At 43.6% G+C, this 18,072-nt stretch overlaps 1 protein-coding gene across 1 annotated transcript; it reads left to right on the top strand.

The window, feature by feature from the left end:
* The first annotated feature begins 3,192 nt into the window (after positions 1–3,192).
* Positions 3,193–17,331, top strand: gng13b (guanine nucleotide binding protein (G protein), gamma 13b). Its single transcript, XM_041957523.1, has 3 exons — positions 3,193–3,316; positions 11,211–11,337; positions 13,977–17,331. The coding sequence occupies exons 2-3, from the start codon at positions 11,240–11,242 to the stop codon at positions 14,080–14,082; spliced, it is 204 nt and encodes a 67-aa protein (XP_041813457.1). The 5' UTR covers positions 3,193–3,316; positions 11,211–11,239; the 3' UTR covers positions 14,083–17,331.
* Positions 17,332–18,072: the final 741 nt, after the last annotated feature.

Genomic DNA, 18,072 nt, shown 5'->3' with positions numbered 1-18,072 from the left:
ATCAATCAGTTTGAGTGAGCATGAGTTATATTTAAACTTAAAACCGTGACCAGTGGTCACGGTTTTAAATCAACTTCCTCTTAAAAAATCAACTTCCTCTTCAACGGGTGCCAAATTCCTCTTCAACAGGTTGCCGTGGTGATGAAACCACAACCAATTATCACTCTGCAGTTCCCATCAGCTCTACAGGCCTTTATAGTGTCTTTCACGCATTGTTTTGGTTTTCAAGCCTGGACTTACATTTAGCATTTGGCCCGAAATCCAAAAGCTAATGTTAGCTCGCTGTGTTATCGGTGCTGAACTGGCTACTGGTGATGGGAGCCGCTAAAGCTAAATGTACTCCTTAGAGATGAATTATGCGCAAAACACTCAAAGCAATAGTTAAACACATTACATTTTTGTTGAGAGTTAGATGAGAAGATTGATAGCACTCTCATGTCTGTACAGTAAATATAAAGCTGCAGCTGGTTAGCTTAGCTTAGCACAAAGACTGGAAATGGGAAAACAGCTAGCCTGGCTCGGTCAGCAGAAGGCAAGCTCTGTGCTGATCTGAGTGTCTGCCGATACCAGTAGATGTACAGTTGATCAGCTTAAATTGTTATTATGAAATGGATGAAAATACCTGGGGGAATGTGGGCGCCATTTCCCCCTATTGCAGGCCTTCATGCTAACCTAAGCTAACAAACTAGGTGCTATAGCACCATATTAACTGTATGGACATGATCCATCTTCTTACCCAAGAAAGTAATAAACATATTTCCTGAAATGACAAACTATGCCATCATGTAAATGTTAAGCGACTGTTCCTTTGAGGGTACGACAGGCCATCATCTTATTAGGAGGCTTTAAATGAGAGAGCCCAGAGTCCTGTCTCATATTAGGCTACGAGACATCTTCTGACGGCTGCTGCCAACTTACTCAAATCTGCTGATTTAGCACAGACCAGATTTCGAGAGGGCCAGGTTAGGCGCAGCTGAAAGTCGTTTCGTGTGATGCTATCAGAGCGGGAATGAAGCGCTGCTCGGGACAGCTGTCTGGACCGGACTCCTATCTGAAGAACGCTGTGCTGATAGCCAGGAGTGGATATCAGCACTGACAGCACACCGGGAACAAGGACTGCTGCACCACTCTGAATGCAAAGTCTGAAGACAGGATGCATGCAGCCGCCACTCTACTCTCACTTTTCACGATTAGAATAGACAGCAGCAGTTAAAAAATATACACAATGATTAAATCAGCTCCTTTTTTACTACTACTGTAGTAGTAGTGCTACTGTATAGTGATATACAGTAATAAGCAGTGCTAACATGCTTTTATTAAAGGGTTGTGTTTGTAGTTCCTGTTGCTGGCACCCTTTTCTTTATTCATCCACGGCAGCTATCACACTTTATGCCATCTAGCAGTGTGTCCTCTGTTTGTTACATGCTCCAGTCGCTGCTGTTGCTTGAAAACCTCGGCAAAAGCTCGGCAGACGCCTGAGCTGACGTGTCTCTCAGCTTAAACACTTGAAATGACGCTAATATCTTTCAAGACGTCTTCATCTCAACTGACGTGTCAGCTACCTTCAGAGCGCCCCTGCCGTCGAATCTTCAGCAACATGCGATGACACTTCAGCTACGCTCACTGATGAGAATTAGACTGAAACTTCTTTCAGCACTTCCATTTTAAGCGCAGTTGTCAGCATTTTCTCCAAAGCTTCAGCCATGAATGTTCAGTGCATGTACGTTTTCTTGTGGTCTTTTAGTTTGCTGGTAAATTTGGCTTTCCATTGAGTTCTCTATTAATACATTCAATTCAACAGACTACATCTGCCATCCATTCTTCCACGCATGTTGTTGCTGAATTAAGCATTTTCCCTCTCAATAGGACACCTGAACAGATGAAAATGAATGAACTGTGTGCTGCTGGACTGGTGAATTGTCCATGTGCATGGCTTGAAATTTCTATTGAAAATGTAAGTCATTATGCACCGAGCGGACCGGGACAGTAAACATATGAATCTCTATTAACCCTTTTACGGCCTCGCTCATAAAACAGACATGGAAGTTTTTATTTTTTGCATTTCTTAGTTACTCTGGGTGCTCTGGTCCAATTTACAGTGGAAGTACACATTTAATGATCTTCACACAGGATTTTCTCCATCAAAGGGAAACAGACAACATTGTAGAATTACACACCTGGGTCATATGAAAACAGCAAAAAGGCACACAGTAATGCACTGCACACTTTGTACAACCTAAAACCTGTTAATCTGTGCAACAGTAAAACGGTTTATTTGTATTTTCCTCACAGTTCAATGTCTCTGAGTTTTCAAGATATCGCAAAATTTGCTCTACTTGAGGAGCCCATTAAAGGCTTACTGTAATTCAACCTGATCTCCACAACACATAAATACAATCACTGAATGTAGACACAGCAGTCAAACAGCTCCAGCTCTTCTTCTGTGGTCTATGGGCTCAAATGAAGTATTTCTCATATGTGGGATAAAACAAAGCCCGATATGTTTCCCTCCTCTCAGCGAGAACCTAAATCTGCCTTTTACAGATGGAGCTATATAAGTGGCCATATTAGGGCAGAAATCCAGAGCCTGGCGATGGCGATGGGGGCAAAACAGAAGTCCACACACACACACACACACACACACACACACACACACACACACACACACACACAGTGAAGACAGTTGGCAGTCTTTCCATCCTTGACTGTGGTACCTGATTTAACACCCCTCCTCCTCCTCCTCGCCTGGGCAACTCTGTAAACGCATCCTCAGGGAACTCTCTCTCTCTCTCACACACACACACACACACGTGCGCGCGCGCACACACACACACACACACACACACGCACGGGCGCTCATATAGGAGGATCCCAGCAGAGGAGCGGGCAGTGAACGGCGGAGCGCGCACCGGACCAGCTCGTTAACTTGTCCGCTTCCGATTTTTTTTCACTCCCCCCTTATTCTCGGGCAGCTCCAGCAGCTGGAAGAACAGCTCGGACTACCGGGCAGACTACCGGGCAAGAAGAGACTCCCCCAGCACTCCAGACAGCCTCAGACTGCTCGTCATCGTCTTTTTTACTCCGGAGACTGCGGATTTTATCCCCGATCGTTTCCAGTGGATACCGAGAGCGCGCACCGCCTCCCGGAGATAAACAAAGTCTCCGGACATCCAGTCTGCTTCTGTTTGTGTCACAGCTGGGGAGATAAAAGCCTCTATCCGCGGGCCGGTCCAGCAGTCTCCTCTGCCCTCCCTCCGGTTCAGCTGCACCGTTCAGACTTGGACAGAGCAACAGCCTCCGCCGGCGCATCAGTGAGGTAAGAGATGCGACTGTCTCTTCCAGCCACATTACAGTCCTTCACCGCGCCTGCTGTGCCAGCACGCTGGGGTCTCCTGGATCATCTTTGATACAGGCCTTTCTGAAGCAACACATCATTTCGCGTAAAACAAATACAAGATGAGCATCAGATGAATCTCTAGATGCCATTTATTACATGCGGAAATAAGCATTCACACCCAGGGCCGTCATCAGTAGCTTATTCTAGGTGTGTTTCACAAAGTGCAGCAACCTGGGTGGACGATTTCACACTTTGTGCTGTCCGCCTCCGTCCTCCCATCACACATCTCAGTCCTGGGCCATATGGAACCCACGAATATTACATAAAACTTACATTTCTCCTCTGCACTCCCTCCTCCTCCTCAGCCTCACTCTCTCTTTCTCTGCCCTCACCTGACCCTGTTGTCAGGTGATCGATGATGGTCTCACACCTCTGGCTCTGAGCAGGGGCGGCTTTGGAAACTTTTGAGGAGGGGACCCAGACTGCGGCACAGTGGGGGGCGGGGGGCTCATCTTTAAAATGACAGATGTGTTTAAAGCCTTGCTCCTTGCCAATAACAAATGGTATAGCTATTAGTAATAGCTGTATTGGTTAAGTGATGCCATAAAAACAACTTTTCACACTCAAATGTGATATAGTTTATATAAATAGCTGCTGCAACTCCACATAGCCTACAGCCATGGACAGATCATGAGACAACGGGCCCCTGGACACAGGTACATGTCGCCCCCCCCAACACAGGAGCAAGACACCCAAACTGAAAGAGAGACAAAATGGCTGCATTGATTGTAGTTGTTTTGCATCTCTTTGTAGTCATCTTGTGTCTCTTTGTAGACATTTTGTATCTCTTTGTAGTCATTTTGCTTGTCTTTGTGGTTGTTTTGCATCTCTTTATAGTTGTTTTGAGTCGCTTCACGGTGATTTTGTGCCAGTCAGATTCCTGGAGGGTGTGCCATATCCACAACTCCTGCCTCCTCTGCCTCCTTTTCAACCCCTCGGGGCCACACACACACACACACACAATTAGGGACAACCACACTCAGAGCAGAGAACTCTGATTGGCCTCCTTATAATAAGGGCACATACATAACAGATGACCTTAGCGTGTCCTGTCACACATGAAAAAAAAATCATTCCATCGCGTCCAGTTCAGGTTTATATCGATCAGATCTGATCGACTGGACGTTCCCCCCACGCAGGCAGGGCTGTGCCGGTGCGATAGCAGCTGGACTGGTCCCAGTCGCTTCAGAGCTCATTGAAGTGCAGAGCGGATCGGCTGGTTGTAAAAGCTCAAACATCGTCTGTCAGCGCCTGGCATTTATTATCCTCAGCAGCATCTCCTCCTCAGTTTAATGGCAAGGAGCCTCGCCTTTCTTTCATAGTCTCGACTCTCAGCTGGTCAGAGGAGCTCTTCCTGTTCCTTTCTATTTTTAGTCTCTATTTACAATGCAGTAGCTATAGAGGCAAGAAGAGCCTCTCACTCTGTTTGCCTTCATCCGACTCTCTGCCTCGCATATCTCCGTCTCCGTCTCAGCCTCTTCTTTTTGTCCCTCGTTTTCTTCAAACGTCCCGTTCACCTTTTGGTTTCCCCCGTTTCTCCTTCAAGCTGCCATCTCCGCCATCATCATAGATCATCACGTCAGACAGGGCGATTCAACACATTAAGCACTGGTAGCAGCTCACCTCAAGCTGCCACCTGCTAACACGCACACACACACACACACACGCAGACAGTATGTGGCTGTGTGAGGCTGGGAAGACAGCGGAGAAGACAGGGGGTAGAGGTTAATCTCTGGATGCTTTTGACCCAAATCACCATGCGACCTACATACCCTCCCCTAAAACAACCAACCCACTGTCCCTGTCACACATCCACCCAAACATATCTTTAAAAAGCAGCACGCATGCACACACAACAGCCTGTCGATGTCGAGCCACACTATGACTGAACAACACACTTCGGTGGCCCAGTGAAAACACGCTGCAGATGCTGAATTTGGCCTAAATTGCCTTCAGGTAGAGAAGAAGACAAAGTTTGATTAGAAGATGACAAAGAATAGGGTTTTTTAAATAAAGAAAATGTAATTAACTTGTTCCTCCATCTTCCATAATACCTGAGCATAATCTTGAGGCAAACCTGACCTCCCCTCATGGTGAGGTGTCCCAGTTTAGACCTACAGCTCCATATCTGCTGCAGTAACCACTGCACACACACTGAAACCTCAACCGAACAACACACACTGCTGCTCTGAACTCTCCACCAACCTTTATTACACTGACACTGGAGTGCTTGAAAGTTGGGCCTAAATTAGATTCATATTGGATTACACTTTGGTTTGGTCGGTCCACCACTCTGCTCCACACTCAAATATCTCAACAATTATTTGATGGATTACTGTGAATTTTTTTGCACAGACATTAATGATCCCCAGAGGATGAATCCTACTGACTGTGGTGATCCTTTGCCTTTTTCTCAAGTGTCCCTGCAACTATTTGGTGGATTGCCTCTTGGTGTATCCCTCAGGGTAAATTATAATAACTTTTGTGATGCTTCAACTTTTTTTTAACTTATATAGCGCCATCATCAGGTCAAAGTTTTTAATTTGTCCCAAATTTTTCATTTCTGACCAAATGTCTTCCAAATTGATTCGTTCCCATCAGCCTCAGCTGTACTTTATGTTTAGCTTTAATAAGCAAATGTTTGCATGTTTAATGTTAATAAACTACGGGCCTGCCTGAAAGTCCATACTATGCACCACATACTCAATGTGTGTACTATCATTTAACATACCTTTATGTAAATAAATAGTACCATGTATTTTTTTCAAATGCACTGGTCAGCATGCAGTTACACGCACGCTGCTTTCTGAGAGCGTCCTTGGACACGCATCACCATAGTAACCCACAACAACCAACCTCACTTCTCCCGGCATTTGCAATAATTCCTTATCTATAGGGAATTATAATAACAATAATCATCTTATACTTAAATTGAAGCATAATTGACGTTACAAGTCAATCTGTTGTCCATTGCATTGTAGGATATTTGTAGGATATTTGTATAGATTTGTTTATAGTTGTAGTGTCCAGTGTTTGCATATTGAAATATTCACTGGAAATAATATGTGCCTCACGCACTATTTAGTTCAAACATACTAAAAAAAAACCTCACATACTGCTTTAGCATACTCAGTAGTATGCTAGCATGGAATTTCAGACAGCCTTAAGATTGTGAACATGGTAAACACACCCGTTGCCACTGCGAGCATGTTAGCATGCTGACGTTAGCGGGTAGCTCAAAGCACTGCACCCTGCTGAAGTGCAGCCTCGCAGAGCTGATGGCCTGGCTGCAGAGCTTTAGTCTCATGTTGCTGACATTAAGACAATGCTGACAATTGATTGTATTATTCCACGAAAACAATATGGCCAGTCTTTATGCATGTTTATCATTCCAGAGTGCCTCTCTTGTTATTAAAAATGTACAATATAGAGAATCGGCTTATGCCCAAATCTCGCTGCAAACTTTGTCATCTGCTTATTCAGCATATACAAACATCCAATGCTGTATGCACAGAACTGCATCTGGTGACTGCCCATTATTATTTAGACCATTTGCAGAGTATATTCACTGTATTGCTCTGTAAAAACACATGTCTAGAGAACACATCAACATAGATGTGAAAAGCCAGCAGGCTACATCCTTACCCCATCCTGTGTGAACAAGAAGTAAAGCTTTTGGAGTTTCTCTTGATGGTAGATGGTGGGATGAGAGTGGAAAAAAAAGACCTCCAACACGTTGAGGAAGCCGTGTGACAGTAAGCAGATGAGACATAACAATAAATGGCCCAATAAATTTGTCACCTGGTTTTAACAAATGACACAAACACCTTCAAGCACTGGTTTCTGTGTCATTTTGGAGGGTTTTGTCAGTAACCAGCATGACAAACTCCTGACTGGGCCACAGAGACAAAGAGGAAGAGACACTGCTAATGTGTGGAGTAATCGATTAAGTGTTGGAAATTCATGAAAATGAACAAGGGGCCCTTAGTCAGGAGGCGACTGTGGAGGACAGCGGGAGGCAGACGGAAAACAGATCAGAGAGCCGCGGATGGAAGAAAGTGAGAATGCTGCAGCGGAGAAACCTGCCTCAATCCTCTTTTTGATTCAAGCCTCAAAGCGTCAGACAACAGCGAGCCACACGGCAGCACTTCCCGGTCTTGAGATTTTTTATCAGTCAAATGTTTACATCGTGTGCTGTCTAAGGCTCAAAGTTTGTCTGGGTTTTAATTAGCCGGTGTGGCTGAGATGCAGAAGATTAACATAGACATATGTACACGGGTGGCTATTGAGCAACTGACAGGCAGAGTCATTTGAGAAGGAGAGGGGAGACGGGAAAATGGAGAAGGGAAACGATGGAGAGAGAGGAGAGAATATAACGGATATAGGCAGGTAGATAGAAGAGTGAGAGGAGAAAAAGGAAGGACAACATTGCTTTGATTTAATATATTCATACATCACATATGGCTACTATTTATAGATGAAGGAAATTTTTTCCCTGACAACGTGTTTTTCTCGTTTTCATCGTTATCCGCTCATAGCAACAAAAGCATGATGAAACTCATTTATGGTTATTTTTAAGCGCTTGATCAAATAGGGAAAGATCGTGGTCTTGGTTCAAATCCGATGAAGTCATCAGTGACTTGAAGCGCAAGATCTGGCGAAGTTAGGCCGCTGTGTATATAAATAAAGCAGAATGTGATCATTTGCTGATCCTTTTTGACATGTACTCAATGTAGGGATGTGAACCCGGTCTCTGCTGCTCTGCATGTCAGCCTTTAATTTGTGTGCTGTACAAAAAAGTAGAGCCGTGCATGTAAAAAAAGATAAGGTTGCCTGTTAGTTAAACCCCCACATAGAGAACTGAAGTGAAACCAGAACTTTTGAGAAAACCTCATTCAAAATCCTCATGTTGTACAATGATGCTCTAATATTGTTATTTATTCAATTAATCAATTTATGTTTTCTTTAAGAAAATGTTTAAATTTGATAAAATCAGGGTGGTTTTAGTTTCCTATAGTAAAGTAAGTGCGGTAGTGGATTCACTGAAAGTAAAACCCAGGAACACTCTTAACTGCTTTGAGTTTTTGATGTTTAAAGTCGGCTCCCCCTGCAAAGGCCTCTTAAATATGCCCTTCATGTTCATGACATCATGCTAAACGACTGTTAAATTTAAAGCTGAGTCGAACAGTTGTTTTTTGGAAAAGGATCTGGCCATATGCAGTGATTTTTTAGCTGTACACAGGTCGCCATCACCCGCCACCTTTATGTCCCGAGGCCAGTCTACCTCAAAACTGGGTGCGTCCCTCTTGACAGAGACGAATTGGCGAAAGAAAAACGAAAAAAGGCGGCAGACAAACAAGACACACTGACAGAGATGAAGCAAGAAAAGGAGTGAGGAAAAGGAGCAGGGGCTGGGAAACAGATGGATAGAGCGGACAAACAGGAGTGAAAGTGGGGGAGAGGGAGACGGGGAAAACAGGGATGAAGGAGATGGTGAGTGATAGAGTTAGAAAGAGGAAAGCATCCAATCCTCCTGTCGTCTCTGGAGGATGCTGCTGAAACCTGATCTCAGCCAGGAAGCGGCCATCGCTCTGCCTCGCTCTGTCTGTCTAATATTGGTAAGACACACACACTTTGTCATGTAATATTGCACCTGGTGTTTTCCTCCAACTCACAAAAGGACACACATACACACACACACACACGCACACCTCACCAGGTCATCATAACTGTCTGTCTGTCTGTCTGTCTGTCTCACTGCCCGTCTCAGTCTCTGAGCCACAAAGCTTTTCTTGTCTCTCCTCTTGAATCGCTTTTTATGAAGTAGTAATTATTGTCACATGGGACCAAGATGCAGTTGAAATCAGCTGCAGTTTCCATGCACGCCTACGGGTTTTAGATGTTCAGACAGATGATTGATTAGTTCTGTTCCAACGTCCATATCCATTTTTAGGATGGAAAAAATCATTAACTGGCAGTTATCACTGAGGGCTGCTAAAATGATGATGATCTATGTAAAAATGATTATTCTATTGAAACAGGGGGAAACTGGGGACAGTATCAGCTATATGAGCGAGCTCTAGAGGTGTAGGAGTCTTACTGTGACGACAGTAGAGACATGCGTGCACTAAAACACGTATTTTATTGTTACAGATTTCACTGCACATTTCTCCAAACGCCAGTGCATTTAGGGTAGAAGTAGTAGCAGAGAGTTTCAGATCCATTTAAATAAAACCACAACAGATGTGTGTTCTGTTGTGACGGTTTATGTACATCATTAGCATCCTGACCGCGCGGTGAAGTGGGTGTCGAATCCAGAGCTGCTATTTCCTGCCTCACAATGCCCCCTCACTCACTAAACTGTCATAAAGGACAATTGCATAATATCAAGTATTTAAAAAAAAAAACATAACAAAAAAAAAACATTGTTGTTTCTGTGTTGAAGCACCTCAGTGAGATCGATTCTGAGTGCAGACCAGACAAGCACTCGGCTCACCCGAATCCTCAAATGACTCACACACACACACACACACACACACACACACACACTCTAGGGTACACAAACACAAGTACACACACAAGAGGGGAAGAGTATTGTTGAGAGGGTATAGTGGACACAGAGCGTGGGTGGGGAGCGAGAGCGAGAGGGAGGGAGGAACAGACACAGAAAAAGACGCAGAGGAAGAGAAGGAAGACAACATTGCTGTAGAGAGTTGACCACCGGCACGTTTGGCTGTCTCGGCTGCAGCATCCCGAGTAAAAAAAAAATCAAGTCCCATTATCCATTATTTAAAGAAGAACTGATTTCCTGATCTTAAATTATGAGGAAGAGGTACAAACGAGAGGTACTCCAAAGCCACTGTAACCTTTCACAATCAAATGTGACCATTGAACGGTGCTCTCATATCTGTGGGTCAAGTAGCTGGAGTCAGTTTAGCATGAAGACTGGAAACAGCTAGCCTAGCTCTGTCCAAAGCTGAGGCTTTCTTTTTTTCCCACCATTTATTCAATACTTTTAATTGACTATTTGAACCATTCAGTTATTGATTCTAGTTTCAGCCACAACAAGCAGAGTTCTGGTGTTTTCAGCTGACTGAATATGTGGATAAAAAAAAAACCCCTGGTCTCTTTCTGCTTCAAATAGCCCTTAATACAGCGGGGTGTGGAGGCGAGGGGAGTGAAGCCTTGCACTGGGACACACCACTTTATTTCAGAAGTACATGCAATGGGGTAGGGGAGGGGGGTTTGGAGGGCGAATGGGTAGAAATGGGACGCAGCTTAAGTACATGTTGTCCTTTTTCTTCTTTTTGGGCTCAGAAGCAAAAAATGCTCTCTCTCCCTTCCTTCAGATATTAAACTCTTGTCAAGCCTGCACTCATGGATCTTGCAATGAAATGGTCAAACTACAGCTGGCAATCCAAAAGAAATGCTCTGAAATGTTCATAAAATTGAAAAGTGCTGTTGAACTGCTGTCATGTTGGTTGCAAATCACGAAATTTTGCATATTCGTCGAAGCTGTGGAACTTTTCGTAAAGTGGAAATCTGCAGTCCCAAGGACACAGTAGAGGGCAAGCTCATGCATCCTGCGGTGTTAAGTGGGTCTACCAGTTTTGGCAGCACTTGTTTGTACTCTATGAATTCAACAGCCGCTACTCTCCCTTCCAGTAGGTGGAATCGCTAAGCAGCGCTTATAAATCAGATGTACTTTGTGGTGTTCTTGCTGCAGGGCACAGTTGTATTGAGTGCGTCTGCCTACTATTTAACAGTGTTACGTGCTGTATAAATATAACTCTGGCCTCCCTGCTGTGCACAGGTAGAAAAGCCCTACATCAAGCTGCAGCCATGGATGAGATGGACCTGCCCCAGATGAAGAAGGAGGTGGAGAGCCTCAAGTACCAGCTGGCTTTCAAACGAGAGAAGTCCTCCAAAACAGTGACTGAGTGAGTAGTCAGTCCGCAGCAGCTCTGCAAGCATATGCATAAGCAGAGTTCAAGCCCCAAAAATCAACTGCGAGAAGTAGCTCCGAGGTCGAAAATAGACTAGATTTGTTTTTGCTAAATACACTGAGCACACACAAAGAAGCAAAAAAAGCTAATAGACACAGTGTAGATATGAGGCTACAGCCAGCAGTGATTAGCACAATGATAGGAAACAGGGAGGCAGATTACCTGGCTCTGTGCAAAAGTAACCAAAAAACAAGATACACTAGACTACAATAGTGAGTTTTAGAGGTGTTGGTATGATGCTGTTACCTTTAGACAGAGCCAGGCTCTAGCTTTAGGCTAAACTAAGCGAAGCGGCAGCTGGTTGTAGCTTCATATGTACCGTACAGACATGAGAGTGGTATTGATGTACTCACTGAACGCATGAAAAGCAATTGAGCGTATTTCACAAAACTATTCCTTTAACAGATATTCACACTGCGTTGTGGCATGGAACATTACTGTCGAATATGTGAATATGTTTGAAGGCATAACCAATATATGTTTTTTTAAAGTAATTATTAGGTTGATATTTTTATTGCATAGGTTTTTATTTTTGGCTGGACTGCAGCAAAGTAGGGGCTAGCCCTTAATTGTGAGTGATGTTACATTATTGGGTGGTCGAATGTTTGACCATGCGGGACGATACACGCAGCATGCACCCACTTCAAGAGAAATCATAAACCAGTCCGTACCGCACAGATGCGTCTCAGTGCAATGGCACATCGCAGTTCGTCATATGCACACAGATGGCACAGACTGCACAATACCTGATATTCACCTTGAGGCAATGAAAGTGGAAAACAACATAAAACCTCCTGCCGTGAGAAGCAGAGACGATGGCTACGCACCGGAACAGTCCAGCAGAGAGCAGAGTCAGAGAGAAAACAGCTCTCCATGTGCTGAGAGGCATGAGGGAGAGCGCACAGTTAAAGTACCCCAAATAACAATCACTCGAACAAAACAAAACAGAGTGAGTCACAGAGAAACGAGACATCCCGCAGACAGAAACGAACGAAAGGGCAGGGGGAGTTAATACATAATTAGAATAGTCGTAGCTATTATTAGAATAATTTCTCTTTCAAATCAAACATCTTAAAGGTCCACTGTGTAACATTTAGGGGACATGGAATATGATGGACATAGCTATGTTTTTATCAGCGTATAATCAACTGAAAATAACAACTGCTGTGTTTTCGTTACCTCAGAATGAGGCCTCTGTATCTACAGAGGAGGGGGGCGCTGCCATGTTGCACTGCCCTGTTTCTGCAGTAACCCAGAATGGACAAACCAGACACAGGCTCTACAGAGTACCTTTTGCATTGTTTGCATTTTAGTGGCCACCATAGGGGAGGGCGAGGGGAGGGGTAGACATTTTTGTGCAAACTGCAACCTCACCTAAAATCCTACACCTGGACCTTTAAGAACTTCATGGTCAAAAAGCTCCAGAACAAGTAAGCTGACCTTGAGTCCTGCTGTTTTCGACATAGCTGAAGCAGCGGTTTGTTGAAGTATACGCCAACATGATAAATGCTACTCGCAGTAGCCAAGAAATATCTGTTGCGTTCATGGTAAGAAAAGCAATTTTGATTGAGTCATTCCACCACAATAATAAATCGATGACATGATGCCGTGAGGGCTACTGTCACAGCCGCAGCACACATGGAAGCACTGAGCAGAGCTGCAGCCGTCATTAACTTCTGCACAGCACTCCCTTTGTCTGTCTCATGCTCCCACTGCAGTGCCAGTAGATTAAGGGCCAATCACAGAAACTGAGAAGAAACCCTTCATCTGAGGCTTCATCAGCACTTCTTGAGAGGGCCGTCTTTTGACTAAGGCTGTTTTTAATGCAGAGCACAAAAGTATTCAGGGTCAGCTAAAGTGCTGCTACTTCACGGATAATTAACTGAATTTAAAGTGAGACTATGTAACATTTGAGGGGTGAAATAACATAATGTTTTCTTTTATATGTGACTATATATAACTCCAATACAATAAAACATACTTTACAGTTTCAGCCCACTTTCTGCCACAACTGTACTTGGCATGACAATTTAGCTAATGTTAGTTAACATGAGACATTACTGCCACTACTGAGACAAAACATATGTGTACCTGAGCTACTGTCACATTATGCTTTACTTTTTTATGATGCTTATGAATTCAACTTTTCAGTTATAAGCATAAGAATGTGTAATTTCTTCTCTTAATTGTGAAGTATTGTCCGTTTAAGGAATAGTTTGGTGTTTTGGGAAGTGCACTTACTCACTTTCTCACTGAGAGTTAGATGAGAAGATCGATACCACTCTCACTGCGGATGTATATTGTGAGAGTGGCTACTTTCCTGTGTTAAGGCCTATGGAGAGTCAATAATATAGTCTTTAATGGGTGTGATTGCAACTGCTGGAAAGTACATTACTTTGTTAAACAAAGGGACTAAAACGCACACAAAAAGCTGCAGTTGCAGAACATAATTATTTACTTCTGGCCTCTGGTCACTCTTTCTTGCCTTGTATGGAAAAGAAAGTGGATAGAGGATGGATTGTGGTAATAAACTTCCTCTGGAATTTCAAAAATGTCTCTGTCTCTTCCCAAAGCCTGGTAAAGTGGATAGAGGACGGCGTCCCAGAGGATCCCTTCCTGAACCCGGAGCTGATGAAGAATAACCCGTGGGTGGAGAAAGGAAAGTGCATCCTGCTCTAGAGGAAACCAACCGCCCTGCCACGTTCAACTTTAACCACCCCGACCGACACACACCTACAGCGGACCCCCGTACCTGACCCTCCTGACCCAGCCTGCGAAGGCCACGGCTGGACAGCGCCTCCCAACCTCTCACCGTGAATGTACAACAGCTGATATCCCCCGACGTCCCCGAACACACACCCCGACAAGGGCACAGAAAAACACACTGACGGAGACACACACTCGCACACCATCGCACCAAACTTTGGGGTTTTCCCCGACTGCCACACAATCACTGCAAGTTTATTCCTGCCACGGCAATGCATCATTACTATGATATATGACGATGATGATCAATACTCTTATTACATGTCTCTATATGGATATGATGACTTATTTATGCAGCTGATAGTCACAAGCTTTCTCTCTTCATTTACAAGCTCTGCTCTTCATGGTGAGCACAGCACTTCTTTTTACCGTCCATTTTTGATGAGTTGTAATAAACTGTAGAGTCACATTCTCAGACTGACTGTAGATCTGCTGGGGTAACTTTGTTCCATGTTGAGATATAAGATAAAAATTTACTGATCTCCCACTTGCTTGAACAGCAGCTGAAGACTCAAAAGTAGAGCAAAAGAGTGGCTGACTGATAAATAAAAGTGAAAAATATGCACAGTATATACGCTTATGAAGCACTTCAATTGAAAGTTCATGAATCTTCTAAATTCTTTAAAACTGAATGAACAATCCATAACAGCCTATAATGATTTAGAATTAAATGAAGACCGCCTATCTGGTCTTGGTTCCACTCCAGACCAGAAGGTGGTGGCAATGCCCCTGAAGCACTTTGATAACCGGGCCAAAACACCAGAAGAAGAACAGCTTAGAACAGCCAGTTGCTCGATTTTAAGTGGTTTGAGAAATTGGACTAATAACCAATGATTCATGATTGTGCTTCCCATTATCTCTTTGATGCATGAATTGACAGTGAAAATTGTGTCTTTGTCCGCGTTCGAGGCATTTCCCATCCAACATGGACGCAGTTGTAATACGTTATATGCCCACAGTGCAAGCCATTGTAACAGTACGATATTCCTTATAACCAATTTTAAGTCTGTATAGGTTCTTATGGTGCTATTGTTAACTAATTACACGTCACTTTTAATGTTAGCCACAAACTTAATGAACAACTTACGCCACTGTTATAGATGTGTTTTTTTTAAAAGATATTAAATTCAAGCTTATTAATTGGCTAAAGGCTTCAGCATGCTTGAAACGAACTAATTCGTACGTAGTGTCGTCGGACCAAGTGTTTGTTGCTGTTCCGAACTCGCAGAGACAACGGAGGCCTTCACACAGACAAAAGAACACGCGCCAATTAAAAAAGTTCGCCACGACGGCCAGCTTAGCTGCGTTTGCGGCTTTCAGACTTGTCTCTCCAGTGTGACTCCTACAGTTTTCGTACGTAATTCTTGATTTCGCGCGACTCGCACAGCATGATTATCACATTTACGTTCTGAAGGCTCGATCTGCAGCCTGCGTTGTTTTGCTTCAGTGTCATTAGGTCAGAAGATGTCATAGCAGCTCTGTTTGTGTTGTCAGAGCAGAATGAAGCTTTGGGCTCGTGGGAGGGTTCGGGGTTTAGTGCTCCCTCTCCTCCTTAGCTATGGCCCCTAAGGACAACACACACACACACACACACACACACGCACACGCACACACATGCACTCAACATACAAACAAACCATGCACACACACACACACACACACACACACACTAACTCTCTCCACACATGTACAGACGGACCCCTTTAACTTATTAACTTATTGATCAGTACGTATGTTATTTATTTATTTATTTATTGACGAGACCTTTACTCACTTTAGTTTATGTTTCCTACGTCTGCACTCCCTCCTCCTCATACCCCACCTCGAGAGAAAAACGGAAAACGACCAAAATATCGACTACACCTTGCCAGATCACCATCTACTACTGCCTTGTACACAGTTTCCTTAAAACGAGAATGTAAATATGTGGCATGATCACCGCTGACCTCAGAACTGGCTTGCGTGTGCGTGCGTGCATGCGACTGTAATCGTGTGTGTCGATGTGTGCATATTTAAAAAACAAAAACAAAAGTGCATCAATTTGTGTGTCGGGCTCCCTTCGCAGATTGTGAGGCACACGCTCTGTACATGCACACACGTGCGGCTGCGTCTCACACACACACACGGGCAGGCCTGAGGCCGAGCAGACCGACGAAACACACACACACACACACACACTGCTCAGTGAGAATGTGTATGAGAGGAGGAGTGGCAAGGATGTGGGATTCTCTAAATGACTTGGGACAGGGGAGCCTCACATCATCTCAGTACTGTAATGAGTCTCATTATATACATTTTCTTCAAGATGACCCAGTTCCCTAAAGGCCACTCAGTGCTTGGAAGACTCTGGTCCTATTATGTGTAACTGCAAATATTTCATTTTCCTCTTTCTTTAAACCAAATTTGAACAAAGATGTGGTCAATGATGTGCTAATAAATGCTTTATGCTTTTTATCAAACATGCTTGCATGTATCTTACACTGTACTTCTTATTTACTTACTATGAAAAATTGTACCACTTTACCTGAAGAGAGGCCAGTGAATTTAGGATGTCCAGCATATATGCAACATGACGACTCCAAATGGAGCCATTTTAGAAGTCCCGTGGTTCACTGGGAGGCATGTGTAGTATGCGCCCTCTTATTTTGGACTTTGTGTTTTTTATTTTAATAGTTAAGGTGTTGGAAACGTGTGTTAACTAGCCGACAGAGGCTTTGCGGTACAATATAGCCTTGCATTCTCATGATAAATGCATGAAGGGGGACTTGTAAAATGGCTTCCACAGCACAAAGAAGTGAAGTTCTGAGCTTCAGGCTTGTAGCTTTTCCAGCGCGAAGCTTAAGCTCAAATGTTTGAAACCGTTTGCTCTTACAGCGCCGCTGGAAAAGCAGCAAACGCTGTCCGCCACAGTCTCAGAGCCACCTAGCTCCAAAAAGTACATGAGAGGATTCCTGTCTGCCTGTCCCTCGTCTGTTTTCTGTTCAGCAGCTGTAACTTTACTTGTTCGGTTTGTTTTTATATAATCTGAACGTGCGTACGTATGTATGTTATTACTATTATAATGACAGCATAAAATCTTGTCTAAATATCTAGCAACATATTCCCTGTGAGAGTGCTTTGGAAAAATTATTATGCATCAGATCAAGTCCTAGTGTAAAGATGACAATGAGCAATAAATTAAAGATCATTTTTTATTGAATGTTTTACAAAAACATTTATCTTATTGAATAAAGTAGAAGATTTTTAGACAACTTGTGTGTCTCAGTTGTTTTTTGTTTTTTTTGTGTATTGTGTGTACCTCTGTTAGTACAAGATGGCAAATCATGAATCACATTGTTAATTATCAGTGTTAGTGATATTTACGGCCGTATTAGCATTCATGGTCATGCTCTTGGAAAGTCAGCTGGTTATCTAGCTTACAAGCTAACTGAATCATGTATCAAACCAACTGTTACGAATTGATTTCCCCCCCAGATAGCAGCAAGAGTGTTAGCTTTCAAATTGCTAGCATCTTGTTGTACAACTTCCCCGAGCTTTAGTCAAGCCTTAGCCAAAGAAACTACAGTTAGCTGAGCAGGCTACACACTCAGAAATCCCTCAACAAATGCCAAAGAGAGAAACCTTTGTCAAGATGTAAATGTTATTCAAGACCATATTAGCATCCGTGGCTATGAAAAGCTTGGCTATTTATCTTACCAGCTAGCTATCGTCTGCGTCCTGGCTACAATTTTTAGCCAGAGAAAGTTCTTTAGCTCTAAAAGAGTTTTCCAGGCTTCATGAGCAAAACCGCCTGCACGTTATAAAGGTGGTAGGTTTCCCCTTCATAGCGCTTTCCTACAAAAACCTGGTGACATAGAAATACAAAGAAATCTGGCCATCCAGCTAAGCGGCTAGCTATCACGG

The sequence above is a fragment of the Chelmon rostratus genome, chromosome 17 (genome assembly GCF_017976325.1).
Source record: "Chelmon rostratus isolate fCheRos1 chromosome 17, fCheRos1.pri, whole genome shotgun sequence".
In the NCBI taxonomy this organism is placed as follows: Eukaryota; Metazoa; Chordata; class Actinopteri; order Chaetodontiformes; family Chaetodontidae; genus Chelmon; species Chelmon rostratus.
Note: the sequence above shows the minus strand (reverse complement) of the source record. Positions and strands in the feature narration are given on the sequence as shown.

Bases quoted from the DNA above. Each gene is read 5' to 3' on its own strand.
- gng13b (XM_041957523.1), top strand. From the start codon at position 11,240: ATGGATGAGATGGACCTGCCCCAGATGAAGAAGGAGGTGGAGAGCCTC. The intron at 11,338-13,976 runs GTGAGTAGTCAG...CTCTTCCCAAAG, and splicing joins TCCTCCAAAACAGTGACTGA to CCTGGTAAAGTGGATAGAGG.